Source organism: Callithrix jacchus, chromosome 22, assembly GCF_049354715.1.
Source record: "Callithrix jacchus isolate 240 chromosome 22, calJac240_pri, whole genome shotgun sequence".
Classification (NCBI taxonomy): Eukaryota; Metazoa; Chordata; class Mammalia; order Primates; family Cebidae; genus Callithrix; species Callithrix jacchus.
The window spans coordinates 48,331,973-48,352,157 of NC_133523.1; the positions used below are offsets into that span (position 1 = coordinate 48,331,973).

The following is a 20,185-nucleotide window of genomic DNA, read 5'->3' on the forward strand; positions in this document are numbered from 1 at the left end:
CCCCGCCCCCCCCGCCTCTCAACCAATCCGCATATGCCTCTGCTTTGCTCCCGCCCCGGGGGAGGGGCCGCGCCGGCAACGCTATCAGTCCCAAGAAAATGATTAGCTCGCTACAGCGCGGAGGGGGCGGGGAAGCAGCGCGTCCGGCCAATGGAGAGCCGTAGAGGGCGTGAGTGGCGGCCGACGGGGCGGAGTCGCGCGGTGGTCTCCGAGGGCTCAGATCCCGGCCGGAGAGAGGGCGTCTCGGCCGGTCTCATTGCACGGAGCAGATGGCAGAGGCCGGGAGAGAGAGAGGGGCCCTACACAGAGTAGAGGCAGGTCTGCGGTTCGAACCCTGGCCCTTCTGTCAAGAAACGGAGGCTTACGAAGATACCCAAGCACTTTCCAGGAAGGGGCTGCTAAGGAAGCGATTAAGTGAGGAATTAGATGCCCCCCTCATCCTTTGTTCTCTGTGCTACCTCAGTTTCCCCTTTTGTGCAGCACTTGCCCGTTCCAGTGGTGTTCAGAATAATTTAGATTCTGCCCTTGGAAATGGTGGTTGAGAGAAAGAGAGAACTTCCCTTCTGTCTTGGAATAAACCACGAATATGCGCCACGACACCTGACTAATTTTTTTTAAATTTTTTGTAAAGACGGAGGTCTCACTCTGTTGCCCAGGCTGGTCTTGAGCTCCTGGGCTCTAGTGATCCGCCTGCCTTGGCCTCCCAAAGTGCTGGGATTATAGGTGTGAGCCGCCGCACCCAGCCTTGTTTTTATTTTCTTGAATAACTCCAGTCTGAATTGGAAATGAATGTTGCTTTTTGAAAAACGCATGGATATACTCTTTTATTGTCAGTTCCCCTCCAAAACACACATATGCGTACAGGAAAGGGAGCTCCCCGAGGCAGGGTTCCCACTTGCCTCGTTCACTGCTGAATCCTCAAGTCCTGGATCTGGGCCTGGCCCACAGTAGGCGCTTGATACATCTTTGGGAATAAATGAGCGGAGAGCAGACATTAGGCAGAGGTGAGCCGGGTGAATGCGAGGGCTGGATGCCAAGATGGGGCTGGGAAGAAGGAAGGGAGAAGGTGGGGAGCAAGAACAGGGCCCCCATAAGAGGTGGAGGTGGGGCCTCTGAGCCCAGGCGGAGCCCCCTGAGGCAGTTGTCTGAGGTGGGGGTCTGGGCTTGGTTTATTTTCCCAGGGGCTGCCAGGAAGGGAGTAGACAGGTTGGGGGCCCGGAGAGAGCTGGAGAGCTATCATGGAGGGGCCTCTGGCCTGTCCTGGATTCTGGGCTGGGTTGTGACTGACCTCATGGGGAGCTGGTCCCCCAGCCCTCGGGGATCCCCTGAGAATCCCAGGCATGAGGCACCTCCCACCAGTCCACCCAACCCCAGTTGGGAGCCACCTGCTCTGCTTCTTCCCCCAGGGCATGCTGGGGAGGGGTCAGGAGGCCACAGAAATGTGGGAGCTGCCTCTGGCCCGGCTGGCCCAGGTCGTGATAGGCCAGACCCAGGGTTGGCAAGGGAGCATCAGGGCTAGAGGAGGGGTCCCATGGCACTGAGGCACACTCTGGGGTGAGCGAAATGTTGTCAAAGAGGTCGAGGGTAGAGGTGTCCAGGGCGGCCAGACTCAGGCTGGGGCTGGTGTGGGGAACCTCAGCGGGGGCCACAGCACAGGCCACCCCCAGGAAGGGGGACGGAGGCGGCGGGGGCGGCTTTCGGAGCGAGGGTCTCTGGGGAGGTCCCTCCTGGGACAGGATGGATAGGGCCAAGCGCTGGGTGGCGGCCTCGATCTGGCTGAACTGCCTGCAGAGACAGGTGTGAGCAGGGTAGTCTCTAACGCCTGAACTCCAGCGACCTCCTGCGTCGGCCCTCCCAAGTGCTGGAATTCCAGGCGTGAGCCACCGCGTCCGGCCACCTACGTGGTCATTTCACATCATTCCAGCTATTTATTTTGGTGATTCCTGTCCGCCCTCCACCCCCATGAAAGCACAACCTCCACGAAGGCAAGGAACTTTCAATGCTTTGCTGGCACACAGCAGGCACTCAATAAATGCACATTGACTGTTGTTGGCATCAGCCCTGGGGGCTGCTCCTCTATTCTGTCTGTGCCTGGTCTCCCCCAACCAAGGGTGCCGGCTGCTCCTGCCCCTCTCCCCCCTCCCGTGCCCGCCTCCCCCCGCTTCCCCTCCCCACACCCCTTGGCCCCCTCACCTGCAGATCTGGTTGTGGAGAAACCTTCTGTGGTTGGGCTGCCTCTTGGGGGGCCGGGTGCGCCGGGGCTGTAGGACCCGAAGCACGTGGGCAGCCGCCCCACTTACGAACGCACACAGCTCCCGGGGGCCGGGCTCGGAGACCCCAGGGCCTTCGGGGGCCCCGGGGTGCATGGCCTGGGTTGTCTGGAGTAACTCCCCACAATACTGCTGACCAAAGCACCCCCAAATCTGTGAGCAGGGAGGGCAGGGGACTCTGGAGGCAGGGCACCCGGGGCTGGGGAGGAGGCAGCGCTGGGAAATGAGCCAAGGCCTCCCTGCGGCGCCCTAACCCGGTCCGGACCTCCCTGGAGCCCAATCTGAGGTCTGAGGGACCGGCAGGTGGGGGCTGATATAGGAAGGCAGGGAGGGGAGGGGGCTTTCTGGGGACCCTCTAAGTGCCCAATTAGCGCATAGTTGGACCTGGGATATGGGACCGGCGTGCGTCGGCGGGAGGCAGAGAATCGTGCCTGCAGATGGCCAATTAAGGGGACAAAGGCCTCGCTCCGGAGACGAGGCGGCCAGTGAGTCAAATACAGCGATTGAGCATGGAGGACCCTTAATTGGAGCCGTGGGGCGGAAGCTGGAAGGGAGGGAAGCCGGGCTGCACCTGCCCGCCCACCTCTAGACACACCTGTGCCTCCCTCCCTCCCTCTGCTCAGCCCGGTGCCTTAGGAGGGGAAACCGAGGCTCCCAGAAAGGCTGGTGCCAGCCGTGGTCTCTAGCCAGCAGGAGGAGTTGGGTCCCAGGAAGTCGCCCCTGAAATCATGGGGCTCATAGAATCCTGGGCAGCAGAGGGAGGGGGGAGAGGGGAGGGGGGAGGCAGGACGGGAGAACAGGACACAGTCTCCCCCAAGGCGTTTTATTGAGGGACTGGGGTGTCTGTGGGAGGCAGAGGACAGGCTGGGTCCCCTTGTTTTTGGGAGGGTGTTGGCTGGAGTTCAGACTCTGGGTCTCAGGTTGGGTGGGGGAGCATGTGGGGGGCAGCCTTAGTCTCTGCTTGGATCCCCACCCTTGGGGGTCTGCGCTGGGAAGCCAGGATGTTTCCCAAAGCTGGTGTAACAAAGGCTTAGTACCTAGAACCACACGCTGATTCTCCTGCCGACCTGGGAGGCAGGCGTACAACTGTGTCTATTTATTTAGAGACAGAGTCTTGCTCTGTCGCCCAGGCTGGAGTGTCCTGGAGGATCTTGGCTCACTGCACCCTCTGCTTCCGCGTTCAAGCAGTTCTCCTGTCTTGGCCTCCTGAGTAGCTGGGAGTACAGGCATGCACCACCCTGCCCCGCTAAGTTTTGTAATTTTGGTAGAGACAGGGTTTTGCCATATTGGCCAGGCTGGTCTCAAACTCCTGACCTCTAGTTATCTACCCGCTTCCCAAAGTGCTGGGATTATAGGCATGAGCCACTGTGCCTGGCCTGTTTATTTTGTTGAGATAGGGTCTTGCTCTGTTGCCTAGGCTGGTGTGCAATGTAGAAAAAATAGCCAGGTGTGGTAGCGCTTGACTGGAGTCCCAGCTACTCAGGAGACTGAGATGGGAGGATCCCTTGAGCCCCAGGGGTGGGGGCTGCCGTGAGCCGTAATGGCTTCACTGCACTCCAGCCTGGGTGACACAGCAAGACCCTGCCCCCAACAAAACAGATTACATGGGGGCCTCCAGATAATCTCAGATGTTTCCCCATCTCAGGAACCTAAACGTAGCCTGTGTCTTAATCGCCTCTTCTTCATTTTTTTTTTTTTGGAGGCAGAGTCTTGCTCTGTTGCCCAGGCTGGAGTGCAGTGGCACAGTCTCGGCTCACTGCAACCTCCGCCTCCCAGGTTCAAGCGATTCTCCTGCCTCAGCCTCCCGAGTAGCTGGGATTACAGGCACCTGCCACCACGTTCAGCTAATTTTGTATTAGAGATGGGGGTTCTCCATGTTGGTCAGGCTGGTCTGGAACTCTCGACCTCAGGTGATTGTCTCACCTCAGCTTCCCCAAATGCTGGGATTACAGGCTGAGCCACTGCACCCAGCCCAAAGCAGGGATTTGAACCTGACATTGTGAGTTTGCTTGCCAGGCCAGCAGTACTATGGGCAAGGTCAGCAGCTGAGCCCCTACTGGGCCTAAGGTGGGGGACAGCAGGCAGGTGGGGACATATTGGGAGCTGTGGCTGAGTGCAGCCGTGAGGTTGCCAGAGGTCCGGTTACCTGTCAGTAGAGCACGGTGAGACCAGCTGCAATAGGACAGCCAGACACCCAGCACCCTCACCAGCCACGGCACATTGACTGCTACCCCTCCCACGCCCAACTGGACCACTGTGCTGGATGGACCGCTGCATGGGGGGCTGCTGGCCCTGGTGTGGCAGGTTTCTATGTCAGGGACATCATGGGCCTCCCCTGTTTCTCTTGAGTGTCTCCAAGGGTCTCCAGCCTCCTGGATGGGCTCCGTACTCGGCCCCTTGGTCCCTCTGACTGCCGACTGTCTGACGCACGCTGGCCCCACTGCTGTCTCTGCATCTCCCCGCCCTTGCTCCTCCTGGCTTTCTGTCCATCCCTGGTTTGTCTACAATTCTCTCTACGGTCCTCTATCTATCTATCTATCTATCTATCTATCTATCTATATCTATCTATCTATCTATCTATCTATATCTATATATTGTCTATGTATACGTGTGTATGTATCTATCTATTTTTAGAGACAGTCTCGCTCTGCCACCCAGGCTGGAGTGCAGTGACACAGTCTCCACTCACTGCAACCTCCGTCTCCTGTTTCAAGAGATTCTGCTGCCTCAACCTCCTAGTAGCTAGGATTACAGGCACACGCCACCACGCCCGGCTAATTTTTGTGCTTTTAGTGGAGACGGGGTTCACCATATTGGCCAGGCTGGTCTGGAACTCCTGGCCTCAGGTGATCTGCACATCTGGGCCTCCCAAAGGCTGGGATTACGGGCGTGAGCCAGCGCACCTGGCCGTACACTTCACGGCCTTTTCTATGTTTTTCACACTTGCTTAAGCTCACTTTATCTCCTGTAAGTTAGATGCTCACCCCGGCCTAATCTGACTTCTCTTTTGAGCAAATCGCTCATTTACTGCTCCTGCACGTCCTCTGACTCTCCTTATCCCGCATGCTCCAACTCACTGCTTCCTTCCTTATTTCGCACGCCCTGCTTCTGCCTCTGACACGCTTTGCTTCTGCTATGCTTACGCTAACCACATCCAAGGGTCCCCTCCTCCCCCGACTTTCTCTGCTATTCTGCTTCAAGATGGCCGTGAGTCTGGTTCACGCCTATGGTGTTGGGGGTGGCCTGAAGGTTTCCTGTCCTGTTCTACTCCAGGTCTCAGGCACACAGGGAACGGTTCAGGGTCCATTGGTAAGAGGCCAAGGGGAGTGGACCCCTGGGTTTCTGGAGGATGGGAGGGAAGGACTGACCCTGAGGGCTGGTTAGGGGCCGCGCTACGTGGCTGGGATATGACCTCTGCTACCTCAATACACACTGTATCATGTGCACTCACATCTGGTAGCTCTTATTTCAAAATCGGCATTCCACAGCCCAGGGGCCAAGAGCAGCACCAGCTGGCCAGCTCTGTCCCACTCAGGGCGGCTGCCTGCAGGCTGCAGCCTCGGGACTGTCCACCAGGGGGCGCCCCCACAGCCTGTGCTGGGCAGCCTGACTCAAGGGATGCGGTCCCAGAAGGTGGGGCCCTCTCCCGTCTCCTGTCACTGAGAAGAATCAACCACAGCTGAGAGCTGGCTTCATGGATGTCTGTTGAGGAGCTGCACTTCCAGGTGCTGGAAGGTACTAAGGAAGCCAGCCTAGTCTCCCCATCCCAGCCCTTGAAATGTTGTGTGTGTTGGGGGTGGATTTAATCATTCAACAAACATTTATTGAGCATCTTGCATCACTGAGTGCTGGAGGAGGTGAAGTCAGACACGCGGAGAGGGGCCGGACCCGCAGGGCCTTGAGAGCCAGGCAGGGGTTGGGCTCTGAAGGTAAGCATGATGGAGAGTCACAGAAGGTTTGGGGCAGGTGCAGTGCCCGGGCCTCAAGATCCGGCCCCCAACCTCCTTTGCAGGCCTTGCTACAGCTGGAATGTGGGGATCCCACCCCTTAACCCCCCTACCATCTGGATTGGGGTGTCACAGCCAGGCCAGGAAGCCAGGGACAACCCAGGGTTTGTCCCTCCCTGTCCCCAGCTGCTCATCTGCTCCCTCTTGTCCAGTCATTGTGGGACCTTGTTTCCCCCCCCTTTTTTTTTTTTATGTTTTTGAGACAGTCTTGCCCTGTCACCAAGGCTGGAGTGCAGTGGCGTGGTCTCGGCTCACTGTAACTTCTGCCTCCTGGGTTCAAGAGATTCTCCTGCCTCAGCCTCCCAAGTAGCTGGAATTACAGGCATGCACCACCATGCCCGGCTAATTTTTATATTTTTAGTAGAAACTGGGTTTCTACAATTAGACCTGTTTCGTAAAAAAAAAAAAAAGCTGGACGAAGTGGCTCACGCCTATAATCCTAACATTTTGTGAGGCTGAGGTGGGTGGATCATGAGGTCAAGAGATCGAGATCATCCTGGCCAACATGGTGAACCCTGTCTCTATTTCTAAAAAAATTAAAAAATAAATAAACTGGGTTTCACTATGTTGGCCAGGCTGGTCTTGAACTGCTGACCTCGAGTGATCTGCCTGCCTTGGCCTCCCAAAGTGCTGAGATTACAGGCATGAGCCACTGCACCTGGCCCCCTTAAAATTTATAAAAATATACAGATGGCAGAGTCACAATGTATCACCCTGGTATCCCCAACCCAGACGCAGAGGGGCTAACCCTGTGGCATTTGGTTCACAACTCTTCTGAGAGAAGGTGGGCCATGGCTGAATGTGTCCCCCCAGATTCAGATGCCAAAGTTGTAACCCCCAAGCTCTGGAGTGGAGGGTATCAGGAGAAAGTGTTTAAAGAGGAAATTAAGTTAAAGTCACTGCGGGGGGCCCCATTCGATCTGACTGGTGTCCTTATAGAAGAGATGAGGACAGAGACATGCACAGAGGGAGCATCCTGGAGGCCACACAAGGAGGACAACCGTCGGCAAGCAGGAGAGAGGCCTCAGGGGATGGCCGTCCTGCTGACACCTTGACGGCGGACATCCATATCCAGAACCAGGAGAAAATACGTTTCTGCTGTTGGGGCCACTCAGTCTTTGGAACTTTGTTATGGGGGTCCAAGCTCTGAATGAAGAAACCCCCCCCCCCAACAGGCTTTGTGTGAGCAACATGGCTGTTCATTCACCCGGGTAGGGCAGGCTGAGTTTGAAAAGAGAGTCAGCGGAGGAGGGCGGTGGGATAGGAATTGGTTTCATAGGTTTGGGGTAGGCAGTGGAAAGTTACAGAAGTTACAGCTCAGGGTGGCTTTTGCAAGCTGGGAGGGGGTTGTAGGGTCTAGAATCAGGAGGTTGACCAAGGTCCGTTACAAAGTCCAGTTGCCTTATCAGTTGAGGCAGGAATAAAGAACAATGGAAGAATGTCTCAAAGTTGATTAGGTGCCGAAGGGGTTGATGGTTCTTCTTTTTGTGGTCTTCCACTTACCTCAGACTTTCTAGTTCCAGGAACTCATCCGGAGTGTACGTGCAGGTCACACAGGTTACCATGGCATAGTCCATGGTGCAGTGAGCCTAAAAGACCTTACACTAGCAGACTCTTATAATATAATGAGTGCATTCGTTATCTATGCTATGTAAGAAATAGCCACTAATGCATTGGGATTAAACAACACACACTCATTATCTCACAGTTCCGTGGGCCAGGAGTCCAGCACCGTGGTTTATCTGGGTCCTGTGGTCGGGGTCACTGCAATCCTCAAGTGTGCCAGGGCTATGCTCTCATGTGAGGCTGGGGTCTGCTCCCGAGTTTACAGAGCAGAATTCATTTCCTTGCCTCTGAAGAAGCATGGAGCCTGTGCTCAGGGCCAGCAGGAGAATCTGTGTGTTTCACATCTTTGTTCTCTAGCCCCAGCTTTAAAGAGCTTTACTGACTAGATCAGATCCACCCAGGGTATTAGTCAGGGTTCTCCAGAGAAACTGAATCCATAGGCTATGTCTATCTATCTATCCATCCACCAATCAACCTATAGATCCATTTCTCCATAGTTTGATCTATGTGGATAGCAATAGATATCAATAGCTACAACAATATAGATATATCTCTCTAGAGAGACTGATTAGAAGGTATTGGTTCACGTGATTACGGAGGCCAAGAAGCCCCATGTTTGCTCTCTGCAGACTGGAGAACCAGAAAAGCCAGGTCTCTCTGACTAGAGAGCCCGAGAACCAGGAGCTGATGGAGTAGATTCTGGTGTGAGTCTGAAGGCTGGAGGACCAGGAGGCCCGAGGGCAGGGGAAGATTGATGCTGCAGCTGCAGCCTAGGGGCAGGGCTGCAATCCCACCTTCCTCCTGGCTCTGTGGCTTGGCCATAGACTTCAGAGGGCCTGGCCTTACCATGCTGAGAGATGGGGATCGCACGCCTTCTGGCTGGAGAGGTCCATTAGCACGGGGCTGGCTGGGGCTGCCACAGGGATCATAAGAGACATTAGAAGGAAGCATCCTGGCCAGGTGCAGTGGCTCGCACCTGTAATGTGAATACCTTAGGAGGCCGAGGTGGGTGGATCACTTGAGGTCAGGAGTTCAAGACCAGCCTGACCAACATGGTGAAACCCTATCTCTACTAAAGACTCAAAAATTAGCAGGCGTGGTGGCAAATGCCTGTAATCTCAGCTACTCAGGAGGCTGAGGAGGGAGAATTGCTTGAACCCAGGAGATGGAAGTTGCCGTGAGCCAAGATCCTGCCATTGCACTCCAGCCTGGGCAACAGAGTGAGACTCCGTTTCAAAACAAAACAAAATGAAAACAAAAGGGAGAATCCTAAGCCTGTGGGAGGCATGGGCCTGCCCCCTGGGTCCCCTGTCCCTGGACACGGCCAACAATCAGTGACTCCCTTTGTCCGTCCCCTCCGTCTTTGGCTTAACATGCATCTTGGCTCTCCTCAACTTTTTTGAAAAAGGATGTTTTATTTTTCGTCTCTGGCCCTGGGAATCCAGTCCCTGACCCCACTCTCTGGAGACAGAGGGAAGGGGAGTGGCAGGCCGTTTCTTAAGCCTTTGGCTGATCCTCCTGGGATCGGGTGGATGGAGAAGAATCCCCCAAACGCGTGCAGGGTCTCTAGGCAGGAGTGACAGCCCAGTCCCCAGGAAGGGGTGGGTACCTATAGAGGCTGAATGGTTTACCTGCCTGGCTCAGAGGGTCTGAGGCTAGACAAGGAGCCTGATCTAGTTGGGATGGGGAGGAACTGTGCCCCCCAAACACCTGCCGTGGGGTGTTGCTGGCCAGAAACAGAAACGTCTTGGGCCTGCAGGGGTGTGCACTGGGGCATCTGCTTGGTTCTGCATTTGAGGCTCTGGAGGTCCTCCTCCTGCCCCGGAGCTACCTCCTCTGCTTGGCTTTTCTCCACAGCATGGCACAGCCTCTGTCTTCTTCATTACCACTGCATGCCCTGGGAAGTTTTGTGAGCTCACTGGGATGGTGAGATGTTTTTTAATTTTTTTTTTTTTGAGATGGAGTTTTGCTCTTGTTGCCTAGGCAAGAGTGCAATGGTGCCATCTCAGCTCACTGCAACCCTCTGCCTCCCGGGTTCAAGCAATTCTTCTACCTCAGCAGAGAGTAGCTGGGATTACAGGCATGTGCCACCATGCCTGGCTAATTTTGTATTTTTAGTAGAGATGGGGTTTCTCCACATTGATTAGGTTGGTCTAGAACTCCCAACCTCAGGTGGTCTCCCCTCCTCGGCCTCCCAAAGTGTTGGGATTACAGGCGTGAGCCACCGTGCTGGGCCAGGGCCTGTGAGTTTTTCATTGGCTTTCCCCCCTTCACATTGCTATGATCCAGCTCCCAGGGCAGCACCTGGGCTGGAGCCCTGGCTGGGACTGTGGGTCAGAGCTGCTGGGCCTGGAACAGCTGCAGAGGAGGATTCTCTGTAATCTTATCCATGTCTCTGGCTCTTTGATTCTGTTTACTTGTCCACACGAGGGACCCAGTGACATCCCTTGAAGGGCTACACAGACGATCCAGGGCTGGGGGCACAACGCCACCTCCTCACCTGGGTCCATGAGACTCCTCCTTGGCCTGGAAAGTGCTGGACACAGGGCTGGCCTGGGTCTCCTCCCATTACTGGCTCCAAGGCGGGGCTAGGCTGTTCTAAAAACAAACCTGTTGAATCCACATCACCTTTTTAGGGACAGCAGGTTGCCCAAGGCCATTGACTTCAAATACTTTGTTCACCTTCCAGCTGCAAAGTGGGGAATGCTAAGGAGAGGAAGAGCCAGTCTTAGCCATGCCTCTCTCTTTTTTGAGAGGGTATTGCTCTATTGCCTAGACTGGAGTTCAGTGGTACAATGTCAGTTCACTGCAGCCTCAACCTCCCAGGCTCAAGTGATCCTCTCACCTCAGCTGACTGAGTAGCTGGGACTACAGGCATGCACCAAGCTAATTTTTTGTAGAGATGAGGTCTTGCTATGTTGCCCAGGGTGGCTGTCCAATCCCTTTTGTAATGCCTCTAGGTGGGCAGGTAAATGAGGGGGCTGAGCTGAGGGCCCATTTCACTATCACAGAGACCCAACTGGCCTGAGGCAAGGGGGATGGCAGTGGGCTCTGTGCCCCTCTTGGCAGCCAGCTGGGCAGCGCATTGCACATTGGTGTCCCCACCTGGCATGGCACCCGCTTTGTGTGGTTAATGCTGACATGAAAGGAATGTTTCAGCTGAGCTGGGTGCCGAGGGTTTTACATGCATGAATGCACAGAGACATCACTGCCAAGACCCTGTAAGACAGGGGTGGGTCCATATCAGCACATATTGGCCCTGAGTTCCAGCCTGCTTGTAGACTTGGGGAAACTGCAGGGGAGGCTGGAAAAATCCACTCATTCAACAAACAAGTCCCGTCTGCTTCTCGATCAGGGCCCATGCTTGTTTGGAATAGGGCAGCAAAGACACGAAGGTCCCAGCTGTCATGAGACATAGATGTCGCAAAGCATGTAAGAGGGACTCTACCTAGCACAGGATGTTTTCCAGTGGGATCTTGCTGGGCAGGGAAGGGTCAAGGGCAGAAGGGCCTTCTGGCCTGAGAAACAGCGTGCAGAATGGCCTTCAGCCCAAGGGGACTGTCTCTGAGCAGTGGCTCTCGACTAGTGAACATTTGGTAATGTCTGCAGATATTCTCTGTTTGTTTTTTTGACACGGAGTATTGCTCTGTTGCCCAGGCTGGAGTGCAGTGGCGTGATCTTGGCTCACTGCAAACTCCACCTCCTGGACTTGAGTGATTCTCCTGCCTCCGCCTCCCGAGTAGCTGGGATTACAGGCACGCGCCACCACACCCAGCTAATTTTTCTATTTTTAGTAGAGACGGGCTTTCACCATGTTGGCCAGGCTGGTCTTGAACTCTTGACCTCAAGTGATCGCCCACCTCGGCCTCCCAAAGTGTTGGGATTACAGGCGTGAGCGTGAGCCGCCGTGCCCTGCCACCTGGAGATATTCTGACCTCTCTTAAGGGCTGTGTAGAGCGAGGCTTGGGGATGCTATCCGTATCTAGTGGGTGGGGGACAGGGATGCTGCTCACCACCCTACAGTGCGCAGGACAGTCCCCACGGCAATGAATCCATCCCAAATGGCACTAGTGCTCTGGTTGAGAAAGTGCGTGAAGTGAATGACCCTCAGAAAAGCCAGTGTGGGTGAAATGCTGGGTTGGTCGGGGGGTTGAGCATGGAAAGGGACTCTGGAGCAGCTCCATCTCCCACTAAAACCCTAGGCCCCATAAGGAGTTTCTGGATTCCAGGCGCCCTGAACGGAACCAGGTTTCTGCAGGGTCTGCACGAGCGTGCACAAAGCACACGTCCGAAAGGCCTGAGCACGCGGCTCTGCCGAGGGGCGGGAAGCGCTCCATTCCTCGGTTTCCCGCAGTAGCGATTACATCCTGGGGGCGGGACAGCTTCATGGGAGGGGGTTTTTGTACAACCATGCTGCATGGAAGGATTTTTCTGTAGATGAGCGGGAATCGGGACTAATAAAAGGGAACGTGCGACCCCGCGTCTCGAGTTGGCGGTACCCGGTCTTGGGCTCACCGGGGCCTCGGCCCCAGGACCTGACAGTTGGAGTCAGGGACCACAACTGGGAGAACTACAAGTCCCAGGATGCCGCACGCTGCCTGCGCGAGAGCGCTGCGACGCCTCAAGCAGCCAATGGGAGGATCCGGGGGCGGGAACTCGGCTCACGTGCGTCATGACGCGCCGAGGCGACGTCGGGGTTTGTGTGCGCGAGAGGCCGCCGATAAAGGTTGGGTGCCTCGCGCCGGGGGCCGTGGGGAGGGAGTACGCCCCCGCCCCCCCTCCCCGGCCCCCACAGCTGCACCGCCGCTGCCGGGGCCCTACCTTCCCGTCGGCCCCCGCGGGAAGGTCCTGGGGCTCCCACCCTCGTTCCCCCGATTGGGGCCGCAGGTGAGAGACCGGAGGGGTGGGGGTGGGGGGAGGGACCGGAGGGCGGAGACGTTGGGCGGGTGGGAGCGTGGAACCGGAAGGGGTGCCTTAAAGGGGAGGTCGCTATTTCACCGCCGACTGTTGCCCCCTGGGCTGGCTCCGCCCTCTTAAAGGGCAAGGGGTTGCATTGAGAGGGTGGGTCAGGCTTTGCATTTTTGCAAAAGCTTTCTGAGTTCAAAAAGTTTTTCTTCCTAAAAATTGGTTACTCATTAAAGGCCAGTGACAGTTACCCAGACAATGAAGAAAAAACTGCTGAGACCTGGTTGCTTCAAACCGATCCCTCGTTTTTAGCTCGACAAAGGTTGAGATGGGTCTGCGGCGGCCGCATCCCCTTAAAGGGGAAGTCCAGCCCGCGGAAAGGGCGTGGCGCGGCCTTTTAAAGCGGGTGCCCTCTTGCTAAATGGGACCCCGCTCTTACGGAGCGCCGATGTCTTGTTTAAGCCGACGCTCGGCCTTCTTAAAGGCACGTGCAGCTTCTTAGGATCAGTAGGTTCTTAAAAGGACTTGCTTACATGTTACAGGGTACACTCATCTTTTAAAAAGGAAGTTCTTGGCCGGGCGTGGTGGCTCACGCCTGTAACCCCAGCACTTTGGGGGGCCGAGGCGGGAGGATCACTTGAGGCCCGTAGTTCAAGACCAGCCCGGGCAACATGGTGAAACTCCGTCTCTAGTAAAAATACAAAAATTAGCCGGGCGTGGTGGCGCGCACCTGTAATCCCAGCCACTCAGGAGGCTGAGGCAGGAGAATCGCTTGAACCCGGGAGGTGGAGGTTGCAGTGAGCTGAGATCACACCGCTGCCTCCAGCCTGGAGACAGAGTGAGATCCTGTCTCCAAAAAAAAAAAAGAAGAAAGACAAGGAAGTTCTTATAGCTTGTCCAAACGGGATGCCCAGCCTTCATTCATTCAAAACGTGTTTACTGAGCGCACGCTCTGCAGACAGTATTGTAGGCGCTGGGACGGGATACCACAGTGGAACAGATGGAAACCCCCGTTGTCACGGCGCTGACATCCCAGCATGGGGAGACAGAGCGAGACAGAAAGCACACTGCTTATATAGTAGCGGTTCTCGGCGCTCCCCTGGGGTGACATCGCGGCAAAGACGTGGAGGTGCAGGAGTGATCTTTGTGGACAGTGTAGCTGAGGGCTTCATAGGCCAGTGGCTTGATGCCGGGGATGCTGCTCACCACCCTACAGTGCACAGGACCGCCCTCAACAAAGAAAGGCCTGGCCCCAAACCTCAGCACTGCTGAGGCCGAGCATCACTGGTCCATTAAAAGGTGATCAACGCTGTGGGGGAAAAAAGATGGCAGGAAAAGGGCACAGGGAGTTGGAAAGGATTGGAGATGTAAATAGGGGTGTCAGGGAAGCTCTCGCAGAGGGGATTTCAGCGAAGACTTGGAGGTGAACGAGAGAGCAGTGCAGGTGGAAAGGGAGGGGCGGTTCTAGGCAGGTGCCCTGATGTGGGAGCAGGCCTGCCTGGCCAGCCTGGGTGACCAGAGTGACCGGGGGCAGGTGGCCAGTGAGGACGGCAGGAGGACAAGTCAGGGAGGGGACAGGCTGAAGGCTGTGGGAAGTGGGCAGCCTTCAAGACCGGAGCTGTGGCAGTGTCTGAGCACAGGAATGCAACGCCCTACCCTCCCTGTTGATGGGTTCGCTTCAGCTTGTGTGTCGGGAACAGATGGGTGGGCAGGGCACGGGTGGAAACGCGGAGATCCGTGGGGAGGCTGTTGCAGTTACCTGGGAGAGAGACGGTGGTGCCGCAGGTCAAGGTGGAGGGCTGGGGAAGTGGCCAGACCCTGGATAGTTCTGGCTGGAAGGAGAATCTGCTGACGGATGATAGAGGGGAGGTGAGGAGCATTTGGCCTGAGTTTCCGTGTTCAGAGATGAAGAAGCTATGGGTGGAGTAGAAGTTGGGGGCAAGGAGCAAAAAAACCATTGTTCGATTTGGGGTACGTTAAGTTTGAGGGTCTGTGAGGCGTCAAATGGCACAGTCTAGCAGGTGGCGTGGCATTCAGAGGATAGGTCTCATAGAGCTGGGGGCCTGGAGTCACTGTTCATAGACGGTGGAGTCCTGAGAGTGGGTAGGGGCTCCCAGGGAGAGAGGACAGACAGAAGAGGACCAAGGAGGGCCGGATCCCTGGATGCTCCCACGTGGAGAGGTCAGGGAGGTGAGAAGGAACCAGGCTGGGGCTGGGATGGGGTGCCAGGTGAGGGAAGACAGCTAGGGAGTGAGGTATCCTAGAGGCCAGGGGGAGGTAGGCCACGGACCCAGTGACAAGTGAGCCATTGTGGGCCACACGCCACCGAAGCTGCGGTGGAGTTGGGGAAGCAGTGTGGGACTGAAGGGGTATAGCTGGGCAGGAGTGAGTTGACACAGGCTGCTCTGCTGTGAAGGGATAGAGAAATGAGTTCGCAGATGGATGGGAAGTGGTTTTTAAAGATGGGAGATGCAGATTGTTGGTTCTGTTGACGGGAACCATCCAGGAGAGGAGGAAAAGTGGAGGATGTGGGTGGAAGGCAGGTGTGTGGGGAAGGATAGCACAGGCTTTCTGAACCTCACACTGCTGACCTCGTGGATGGGATCGTTCTCGGCTGTAGGGTCGTCCCATGAATTGTAGGGTGTTGACCAGCGTCTCTGGCCTCCACCCACTAGATGCCAGGAGCACTTGCCTCTCTCGGTAACAGACAACCCAAATGCCTCCAGGCGTTGCCAGATGTCCCCTGGGTAGGAGGCACAGTTTGTCCCATTTCAGAACCACTGGTATCGTGGTCAGAATGTGAGAACCTTCGCTTCTGATTGCTTTTATTTTCACAGAGGCATGATCAAGGACAGGATTGCCTGCCAAGAACAGGAGGGGAGAGGAGGGGCTGGAGGTTTCAGGAGGAAGCTCCGTGGCAAGTAGTCACCTGGAGAGTGCACGGATCGGAGAGGTGTAGTGTGAGCTGGGGAGGGTGATGGTGAGGGGGCTGCAGTCTCATGCAGTCTCACTGGGCATCAATGCAGAGGGAGACTGAGGCCAGGCAAGGGGTGCCTGTCATGGCCGCTGGCAGCGTCTGTACAGGGTCAGGCGGGAGTGAGGATGTGGGTTGGCTGAAGGAGTCAGGGTGGCGTGGATGGTAGATGGGCTGGAGTCTAAGGATTTGGGGAATTGAAGCACCGAGCAGGAGCGACCTAGAGGGCTTTGTGGTGGTGGGAAGTAGGTTATTCCAGGCTCAGACCATGAGGACACTTTTTTTTGCTTTTTTGAGACAGTCTTGCTCTATCACCCAGGCTGGAGTGCAGTGGTTCGAGCTCAGCTCACTGCAGCCTCCGCCTCCTGTGTTCAAGCGATTCTCCTGCCTCAGCCTCCAGAGTAGCTGGGATTACAGGCGCCTACCAGCATGCTCAGCTAATTTTTGTAGTTTTAGTAGAGATGGGGTTTCACCATGTTGGACAGGCTGGTCTCAAACTCCTGACCTCAGGTGATCCACCTGCCTCGGCCTCTTAAAGTTTTGGAATTTCAGGCGTCAGCCCCCATGCCTGGTGCCACGAGGAGGCTTTAGTTAGCATGAAGAGGCTTTGGGTGTGGCAGTGGGAGGCGTGTTGGAGCCAGGTGGGGGGTGAGGTCTAGAGAAAGAGCAGCAAGGAGTGAAGCTAGGAGAACCTCTCTGCGTCTTCTTCAGGGACCCTGCCTGTGTTTAGAGGGAGGGAGCAGTCCTAAAGGCAGCGCTTGCTCTCTTGAAGGTGGGGCCCAGCCTTCTTAGACCTGGCCAGCTTCCTAAGGAGGGTGATCACCTTGTCCCAGTTTGCTGAGGCGTTTCCATTTCAGCTCTGACAGTCCAGTATCACTGGCACCTGCTCAAGTCCCAAGCAAACTTGGACCATTGGGGACCCTGATCCTAAGGAAAGTCCCTTGCAAAGTGGGTGACCTGGGGAGGTAGTCCCTGTCCCTTAAAGAGCCAGTGTGTGGGTTTGGTGTTGAGATGATCCAGTGCTGGGCAAGCCCCTGACGCGGAATCCCTCCCCCAGGTGTGATGGTCGGTTCACACGCGGACATGGCGCCGGCCTCTACTGCGGAGGGGACCGGTGAGAAGCCAGGCTCTGCGGCCCCGGCGGCCCAGTATGAGTGCGGGGAGTGCGGCAAGTCATTCCGGTGGTCCTCCCGGCTCCTGCACCACCAGCGCACGCACACAGGCGAGCGGCCCTACAAGTGCCCAGACTGCCCCAAGGCCTTCAAGGGCTCCTCGGCCCTGCTCTACCACCAGCGAGGCCACACCGGTGAGCGGCCCTACCAGTGCCCAGACTGCCCCAAGGCCTTCAAGCGCTCCTCCCTGCTGCAGATCCACCGCAGCGTGCACACCGGCCTGCGGGCCTTCATCTGCGGTCAGTGTGGCCTGGCCTTCAAGTGGTCGTCCCACTACCAGTACCACCTAAGACAGCATACAGGCGAGCGGCCCTACCCGTGCCCGGACTGCCCCAAGGCCTTCAAGAACTCGTCCAGCCTGCGGCGCCACCGCCACGTGCACACCGGCGAGCGGCCCTACACCTGCGGCGTCTGCGGCAAGAGCTTCACGCAGAGCACCAACCTGCGACAGCACCAGCGCGTGCACACGGGCGAGCGGCCCTTCCGCTGCCCGCTGTGCCCCAAGACCTTCACCCACTCCTCCAACCTGCTGCTGCACCAGCGCACCCACGGCGCCGCCCCCAGCGCCGCCCCCACTCCCGCCCCGGGCCCCGCCCCCGCGGCCCCGCCCCCCCAGCCCCAGGAGCCCAGCGGCAGCAAGGTCTTCGTGTGCGACGCCTACCTGCAGCGGCACCTCCAGCCGCACAGCCCGACCGCGCCTCCCGCCCCGCCGCCCCCGCCCCCGCCCCCACCCGTGGTACCCGAGCTCTTTTTGGCGGCGGCGGAGACCACGGTGGAGCTGGTGTACCGCTGTGATGGCTGCGAGCAGGGATTCAGCAGCGAGGAGCTGCTCGTGGAGCATCAGCCGTGTCCCGGGCCCGAGGCGGTGCCCCAGCCCCAGGACGCACCCGCCGAGGCGCCCAACGCCGACCCGCTACCGTCCCCTCTGTCGCAGCCCCCTCCTGCCGCCCCCGCCCCCGCCCCTGGTTTTGCCTGTCTGCCCTGCGGCAAGTCCTTCCGGACGGTGGCGGGGCTCTCCCGCCACCAGCACACCCATGGGGCTGCCGGCGGGCAGGCGTTCCGCTGCGGCAGCTGCGACGGCTCATTTCCGCAGCTGGCCAGCCTCCTGGCGCATCAGCAGTGCCACGTGGAAGAGGCGGCGGCCGGGCGCCCGCCCCCGCAGGCTGAGGCTGCCGAGGTCACCTGCCCCCAGGAACCGCTGGCGCCCGCCGCCTCAGCCCCGCTGCCACCCGCACCCGCCCCGGCTTCTGCAGAGCGGCCCTACAAGTGTGCCGAGTGCGGCAAGGCCTTCAAGGGCTCGTCGGGGCTGCGCTACCACCTGCGGGACCACACCGGCGAGCGGCCCTACCAGTGCGGCGAGTGCGGCAAGGCCTTCAAGCGCTCCTCCCTGCTGGCCATCCACCAGCGTGTGCACACCGGCCTGCGGGCCTTCACCTGCGGCCAGTGCGGCCTCACCTTCAAATGGTCGTCCCACTACCAGTACCACCTGCGGCTGCACTCGGGCGAGCGGCCCTACGCCTGCGGGGAATGCGGCAAGGCCTTCCGCAACACGTCGTGCCTGCGGCGCCACCGCCACGTGCACACCGGGGAGAGGCCCCACACCTGCAGCGTCTGCGGCAAGAGCTTCGCACAGACCTCCAACTTGCGGCAGCACCAGCGTGTGCACACCGGCGAGCGGCCCTTCCGCTGCCCGCTCTGCCCTAAGACCTTCACCCACTCCTCCAACCTGCTCCTGCACCAGCGCACGCACTCGGCCGAGCGCCCCTTCACCTGCCCCATCTGCGGTCGTGGATTCGTTATGGCCGCCTATCTGCAGCGGCACCTGAGGACTCACGCCCCGGCCAACACGGCTCCCAGCACCACAGCCCCCGCCGCCGGTCCCCAGCCCCCTGCCCCGCTGGCCGCCGCCCCGGCCCCGCTAGCCACCCAAGATGTCCACGTCCTGCCTCACCTCCAGGCCACGCTCTCTCTCGAGGTGGCGGGGGGCACGGCCCAGGCCCCGACCTTGGGCCCAGCGGCACCCAACTCTCAGACGTTTCTCCTGGTGCAGACTGCCCAGGGCCTCCAGCTGATCCCCAGCAGCGTGCAGCCCCCTGCTCCTCCGCCCCCTCCCGCACCGCCCAAGCTCGTCCTGCTGCCCTCCTCCAGTGCTGGGGCGGGGGGCGGCCGTGCAAGGCAGGGGCCGCCGGCAGTGGGGAAGGCAGGTCAGGGGGCGGGAGTTGTCTGGCTGCCAGGCCCTGGGGGTCTGGGGGTGCAGGGAGCGGCCAGCACTGGGGCCAGCGGGGGAGGGCAGAGCCTCATCGTTCTGCAGAATGTAGGGGGTGGGGAGGCAGGGCCACAGGAAATGAGTGGGGTGCAGCTCCAGCCCCTCCGGCCAGCCTCAGAAGTGACCACGGTCCAGCTCCAGCCGGCACAGGAAGTGACCACGGTCCAGCTGCAGCCGGCACAGGAAGTGACCACGGTCCAGCTCCAACCGGCACAGGAAGTGACCACGGTCCAGCTCCAGCCCGTGGCCGGCCAGCTCCCCAATTCCAGTGGAGGAGCTGTGGCTGCTGAGGCGCCCAACCTGCTGGTGGTTCAGAGTGGGGCAGCTGAGGAGTTGCTAACGGGCCCGGGCCCCGGGGAGGCGGGGGATGCTGAGGCCAGCACCGGTGTGGTCCAGGATGTCCTCTTTGAGACCCTGCAGACGGACGAGGGCTTGCAGAGCGTGCTGGTGCTGAGCGGGGCGGATGGCGAGCAGACCAGGCTCTGCGTACAGGAGGTAGAAACCCTTGCCCCTGGGCTGACCGAGCCGCCAGCCACCGGCCCACCGGGGCAGAAACTCCTCATCATCCGCAGCGCCCCGGCCACTGAGCTACTGGACAGCAGCAGCACCGCAGGAGGCGCCGCAACGCTGCAGCTCTTGGCCCCACCGCCGTCCGGCCCCGCCTCGGCTCCCGCGGCCCTCCCCGCGGCTCCAGCCTCCCAGATGGTACAAGTGGTCCCCGCGGGAGCTGGGCCTGGTGTCATGACCCCGCAGGGCCTGCCCTCCATCCAGATTGTGCAGACCCTGCCCGCAGTCCAGCTAGTGCACACGTTTTGAGGAGAGCCAGTGGTTCTCCCGCCCTACACAGAGACCCCGACTCACTGCAGGCCTGGGCCGGGGCGGGGCGGGGCGCGGCTGGGCGCTGCAGGCTGGGCTTGCTAATAAAGACCCGAGTCTCCCCGCCTGTGTTTTGTTTTCCTGGGGGGAGGGAACGGGGCAAAGTCGTGGTCATAGCCCCCGCCTGGGAGCGTGTAGTCTTAACTTCT

At 58.5% G+C, this 20,185-nt stretch overlaps 2 protein-coding genes across 8 annotated transcripts; one reads left to right on the forward strand and one right to left on the reverse strand.

The window, feature by feature from the left end:
- Positions 1–809: 809 nt before the first annotated feature.
- Positions 810–2,689, reverse strand: C22H19orf85 (chromosome 22 C19orf85 homolog). The gene is made up of 2 exons (XM_035287534.3): positions 2,194–2,689; positions 810–1,785 (listed from the first exon to the last, which is right to left on the reverse strand). Exons 1-2 carry the CDS (start codon positions 2,364–2,366, stop codon positions 1,290–1,292), a joined length of 669 nt encoding a protein of 222 aa, XP_035143425.1. The 5' UTR covers positions 2,367–2,689; the 3' UTR covers positions 810–1,289.
- A 9,847-nt stretch (positions 2,690–12,536) lies between these two features.
- ZNF628 (zinc finger protein 628) lies at positions 12,537–20,103 on the forward strand. Of its 7 annotated transcripts, XM_078360914.1 has the most exons (4): positions 12,537–12,730; positions 15,586–15,701; positions 16,780–19,655; positions 19,733–20,103. In XM_078360914.1, the coding sequence occupies exons 3-4, from the start codon at positions 16,785–16,787 to the stop codon at positions 19,745–19,747; spliced, it is 2,886 nt and encodes a 961-aa protein (XP_078217040.1). In that variant the 5' UTR covers positions 12,537–12,730; positions 15,586–15,701; positions 16,780–16,784; the 3' UTR covers positions 19,748–20,103. The 7 variants fall into 7 exon arrangements, with proteins under 7 accessions (XP_078217040.1, XP_078217039.1, XP_035139364.3 ...); XM_078360913.1 differs by having other exon boundaries at positions 15,586–15,708; positions 16,780–20,103; XM_035283473.3 differs by having other exon boundaries at positions 15,586–15,703; positions 16,780–20,103.
- Positions 20,104–20,185: the final 82 nt, after the last annotated feature.

Coding starts and splice junctions, on each gene's coding strand:
- C22H19orf85 (XM_035287534.3), bottom strand. CDS start 2,366: ATGCACCCCGGGGCCCCCGAAGGCCCTGGGGTCTCCGAGCCCGGCCCC. Junction 1,786..2,193: donor CTCCACAACCAGATCTGCAG/GTGAGGGGGCCA, acceptor CTGTCTCTGCAG/GCAGTTCAGCCAGATCGAGG.
- ZNF628 (XM_078360913.1), top strand. CDS start 16,785: ATGGTCGGTTCACACGCGGACATGGCGCCGGCCTCTACTGCGGAGGGG.